Raw genomic sequence first — 5,375 nt, forward strand, 5'->3', positions numbered from 1 at the left:
GAGAACTAACTGGCCAGAGCACCCAGGCATTCCTCAGTGCTTATCAGAGGAGCCCCAGGTACCACAGGCACATCTCCCGAAGGCAGTTCACCTCCCATCCCAGCTGGAAGCCGGAGGCCGGCAGGGGTGACCCAGCAGGAAGACCAGGGCCACCTGAGCCAGGAGTACGTGCTAAAGGTGGTGAAGCCAGATAATTAGGTCCAGAAAGGGCCTGTGGGGAAGGAGATGATGGGGGCTATGAGGCAAGACCAGGTGCGAGTCACTAGCCTCCCTCTGACTCCTCCTCTGGGCTGCAGATCTCTCCATCTCTCCTGAAAGCACAAACCTCACACTCCCTTTGGCCTACCCCTCCACCTGGAGCCCTGCCTGTCTCCTCTCCTTGTAAGCACCAAGAAATGGGAGCAACAGTGCCTTCTCGACCCACACCCTCCAGTTTCTGTACCCACCCCACGATTGAAATCACCCTGGTGCAAGTCCAAGAGCGTCCTGTGGCGCTCCCCGTTCCTTGCCTTCCCTTTCATAGCCTTCTTCCCACCCCTCCTGGCCCTGATTCTCTATCCAGCTCCCTCTCCATGGGTGCCTCTCTCTTTACTGGCTCCCTAAAGCACTGGTGCTCCTGAGACCCCTGCCTGGCCCCAGTCCTGCGATGATGCCGATGATGCCGTGTCTCCTGCTGGTGTCTTCCATTGGGCAGGAAGCCTCCTGCTGAACTCCCCAGCACCATGACCCTCTACAGAGGACCTTCCACCTCTTTCCCGACTTGTCCCTCTAGAAAACCCAAAGACCCCTTGCCACCACCCAAACAGAACCCAGCAAAAGTACCACAGTTGCTTAGGGTGCCCCCAAATGTAACACGTGCACCATAAACCACTGCAGGGACTGGTTCCAACCAGCCTTTCCTCTCCATTGGAGGATGGGGGTGGGTGAGGGGGGTTCACACATAGGTTTGGTCACAAATTCCATAGAATTCACGGGCTCATTAGAACATGTGTGTAACACAAAAATCTCCACTCTGAGCACGATGGTGGCCGCTGCCCAGAGCTCCCGGGGCTGAAGCCAAGAGAGCCACGCCTGCCTTCCTGCAGCTCTCTTGTTATAAACCCTGCACGTGTCTGTCTCGTTTTATGTTGTTTGTTTTGTGACTGTCTCTCGTTTAGCCCAGGATGGCCTCAGACTTATTTCATAGAGAAGATGACCTTGAAATCCTCATCCTCCTGTCTCCCAACTCCCAAGCGCTAGAATTACCTGCATGCACCACCACGCCCCCTTTCTGCCTCGGTGGGGACCCAACCCAAGGCTTTAAGTTTGCTAGCACTCCACTCGCTGAGCCACACCCCATCCTTCATTTCCCTGGTTTGTTTGTTTGTTTGGTTGGTTGGTTGGTTGGTTTTGGGGTTTGATCATTTTGGTGCTTAAAATGTCCCAGAGCATAGTGCTGAGATACGGTCTAGTCTCCAGAGCCCCAGAAGACTGTGATGTGCCTTAGGAGAGAAGGTGTGTGGCAGATAGGCTTCATCCAGGCATGCGCAACAACCGAGTCTCCGAGCTGAGATTCTCAGCACTCAAAAGGCTGAACCAAGAGCACCCAGAGTTGGAGGCCAACCTGCGCTGTCTCTAAAGAGACAAAAGCAAATTCAGGGACTGGAGAGTAACTGGAGGGTCAGATCAAGGATGTGAGAGTCCTACACAGGGATGAAGGACTTGCACGCATGCGGGGTGTGGGCTTCAGCTGCAGGACAAGGGCAGAGAGGGGCAATGGAGGAGGAGGGAAGAGGGAGGAGGGGAGGGAGGGAGAATGCAGTCATCAGCCCTTAGAAGGCCTCTTCGAAAGAGTTGGCCCCGGAGAATTCTGAAAGAAGAATTTATAGAGGGCAGGGCTAGCGTTTCATCCCCACACAAGGTTGGGGGTGAAAGGTTAAAGTGCAGGGGTTTCTCTTGAGAAGATGCTTGAAGTCTTGCTTTGGGAGGAGGGAAACCCCTAGGGCTTTTTTCTGGAGCTTCATCGGAGGCAGTCTTTGAGAGTCCTGGACCTAGCCAATGGCTAGGCAGCCCACAGCTCCTCCCACACACACACCCCTCCTGGCCAACAGGACACGCCTGGGCTGCTCAACAGCCTCTGCCCAAAGAATGAGCTTTACCAGAAACCCTTCCCTGATTCTGACATGAATTCTGATGCTTGCTGAACCCCAACTGCTGGCTTCCAGGAGCGGGTACTAAGGGAGCCCTAAGGAGTCGCTGCTCAGGTAAAGGACTCAGCACACCTAACCGGACTGAGTTCTCTGGAGGAGGCTGGAGGGTGGTGGCCTGGATGCATGGGCCATCCTGTGTCCTGATGAAGGGAGGCACTCCTTCCTGTATTCTGGGCTCTTCCTCTTCTCCCCAACCGGCAAAGGTGACGGAACTGGGGGCCTGGAGCTGAAGGAAAGGGGCTGAGCAGGGCGGAGCTCCGCTGCAGACAGCCTCAATTCTGGAGCAGCCTGCAGAGCCCTGGGGTTAGGGCTAGGCCTCCCTGGGTGTTTCTAGGACGCTGCCAGCCCCACCCACCTGAGACAGGACTGTGCAGAGAAGTCAGTGACTCAAAGCCAGGCCACCACGTGGCCAAGTGGGGAGTGATATAGCCAGATGGGGTGGGGAATAGAGACACCCCTAGACGCTTTCACCCAAATTCCATCAGAAAGAAAAGGGAGACGCATGGGAGAGCAGGCCATTCACGAAAACTTGAGGAAAGGGCTCCAACTCAAAACTGGACAGTTTGTAGAGTGGACTCTGGAACCAGCCAGCCTAAGTCTGAGTCCTGACTCTATTACTTACTAGCTCTCTGGCTGCTAAATACCATACCCCATGCTATAAGGGGATAATACTGGTTTTCGGAAAATGCCTCTTACTGCACGATGGGAGTTGACCCTGCTTTGCAGCTGACCCTGCTGAGGTCAGATCAACTGACTTTCCACACAAGCCAGCACATGGAAGTGTGCGGCTCTCTGAGGGTGCGCATCGGGGTGCACAGTGCCTTGGTCCCAGTATGCCTTCATCATTCCTCCAGGAATCGGGCAGAGAGGGCTTCCTCCTGGGAGAAGCAGGGACTCTTTTGCACAAATGAAACTGAGTTAGTCACTCACACCAAGTTCACCAGCAGAACCCACCAGAAAGGCATGGGCCACGCTGGTGTTTGACAAAGCTGTCCAACAAAGATGATCAAAGCTGGGTGCAGATGAAAGGGGGCTCTGTGGTCAGAGGCGCTCTGGTAATGCTGCCTCCTTGCATCCTGCTTTGAGGGAGTCACAAAGTGAATTAATTTATTAGCATGGGTGAGAGAAGTGGCCTGCTTAATTTTGATGAACGCAGCTACTTGCCAGGGCGCCTAGAACACAGAATTATTTTCTCTCAGGACTCTCTCGCCTGCCTATGGGCCAGGGGTCTCGTGAAACAACAGTTTGGGAAACCTTGGCCCACCTGCTTGTTCTGGGGAGCCTCTTGTAAAAAGAGCACCCTGTCTCCCTACTTTAATCGAAGTCCATCTAATTACTAGTGTCTCACCCTCAGGTAAGTGGCACCTAATTGCCTGGACATTAACAGCAAAGGACAGAAAGTAGGTTCCCTTGGAGGGGGAGGTCGTAGGGGGAATAGCCCAAGGCTCGGGGACTCCGGATGACTGGTTCCTGGCATCAGCACCCACCCTCTTTTATGAGCAGGGCTGCTCAAACTTAACCACCTGTGCCTCCATGCCAGCTCTGCCTTTAATAGTCAAGAAACCTTCATAAACGCCTCTAACCCTCAGTTTCTCTGATCTATAAAATGGGGGTATAATACTGCCTAGTCCTGTGATGACACATTTCTGTGAAGTTCTCAAGCTAAGCATCCCCTAACGTGGGAAATGACATTCTCGTTCCCCTGCAGGAGCAGCCAGCCCTTGAGTCCACCATGAACTGGAGTGTTTTTGAGGGACTCCTGAGCGGAGTCAACAAGTACTCCACAGCCTTTGGTCGCATCTGGCTGTCTCTGGTCTTCGTCTTCCGTGTGCTGGTGTACCTGGTGACAGCTGAGCGCGTGTGGGGGGACGACCAGAAGGATTTTGACTGCAACACCAGGCAACCCGGCTGTACCAATGTCTGTTACGATGAGTTCTTCCCCGTGTCCCACGTGCGCCTCTGGGCTCTGCAGCTCATCCTGGTCACCTGCCCCTCTTTGCTTGTGGTCATGCATGTGGCCTATCGAAAGGCTCGAGAGAAGAAGTACCAGGAAAAGGTTGGCGAAGGGTACCTTTACCCAAACCCCGGCAAGAAGCGGGGCGGACTCTGGTGGACATACGTCTTCAGCCTCTCGTTCAAGGCCACCATAGACATTATCTTCCTCTACCTCTTCCACGCATTCTATCCTAGATATACCCTCCCTTCTATGGTCAAGTGCCATGCAGAGCCGTGTCCCAACACAGTGGACTGCTTCATCGCCAAGCCCTCCGAGAAAAACATCTTCATTGTCTTCATGGTGGTCACCGCCGTCATCTGCATCCTGCTTAACCTTGTGGAGCTGATCTACCTAGTGATTAAGCGGTGTTCTGAGTGTGTGCAGCTGAGGAGACCACCCACTGCACATACAAAGAATGACCCAAACTGGGCCAACTCTCCTAGCAAAGAGAAGGACTTCCTCTCATGCGACCTCATCTTTCTGGGCTCAGATGCTCACCCGCCTCTGTTACCAGACCGCCCTCGAGCCCATGTGAAGAAAACCATTCTGTGAAGGGTCCCTAGAATGGACTGGCAGGGTGGGCATGACCTGGAAGGTTCCAGAGTCTCTCATGAATGTAGCTGATGGGGAGAAGAGCTGAGCTGGCGTTGGAGGCAGGCAAAAGGGAGGACTCCCAGAGCTTGGGATCCAGTTGTGCCTCCCAGCTGACTGGACTTCACTGCATCACCCCTCTCCTCTGTACCTCCGTTTCCTTTTCTGTTAAATAAACACACCGAGGGCCACTTTGCAGGGCTCCTGGGAGGGCAGTTTCACGAAGGCACCAACGAGCAAATGCCTTCCTGTGTGGCCCAGGGTGAGAGCTAAATAAAGATAAATGGGTTTACAGATTCAAGGTGTCCTTTGGGTCTTGGCCTTTGTACCCTTCCTGGAGTCAAGGGGTTTCCCTGTCCTCTAGAAAGGGGGTCTCTAGCTTTTCCTCAGGACTGTTCCAAAGCTAGCCTTTTGTCCCAGCTAGAAGTCTGGGCTGTGGGTGTCTGCAAAGATGATGGAGTTTGGCAGAACCGTATGTTGGGATGGAAAACACCCAGACTCTGGAGTAAGCGTGGCTGCATCAGAGCACAGGCAACTTCAGCTGAGTTCCTAATGCATTGCCTGCCTGTGGGGGTCACTGTGAGCAATGGCAAGTACCT

General features: G+C 53.9%; 1 protein-coding gene across 1 annotated transcript; it reads left to right on the forward strand.

Annotated features, from left to right (window-relative positions):
* The first annotated feature begins 2,155 nt into the window (after window positions 1-2,155).
* Gjb5 (gap junction protein beta 5) lies at window positions 2,156-5,009 on the forward strand. The gene is made up of 2 exons (XM_021161447.2): window positions 2,156-2,243; window positions 3,898-5,009. Exon 2 carries the CDS (start codon window positions 3,922-3,924, stop codon window positions 4,735-4,737), a length of 816 nt encoding a protein of 271 aa, XP_021017106.1. The 5' UTR covers window positions 2,156-2,243; window positions 3,898-3,921; the 3' UTR covers window positions 4,738-5,009.
* Window positions 5,010-5,375: the final 366 nt, after the last annotated feature.

Source organism: Mus caroli, unplaced genomic scaffold (assembly GCF_978045245.1).
Source record: "Mus caroli unplaced genomic scaffold, Mus_caroli_1 scaffold_6, whole genome shotgun sequence".
NCBI classification, from domain to species: domain Eukaryota; kingdom Metazoa; phylum Chordata; class Mammalia; order Rodentia; family Muridae; genus Mus; species Mus caroli.

What these genes read in the sequence shown, in the direction of transcription:
- Gjb5 (XM_021161447.2), top strand. Translation starts at nt 3,922, where the DNA reads ATGAACTGGAGTGTTTTTGAGGGACTCCTGAGCGGAGTCAACAAGTAC.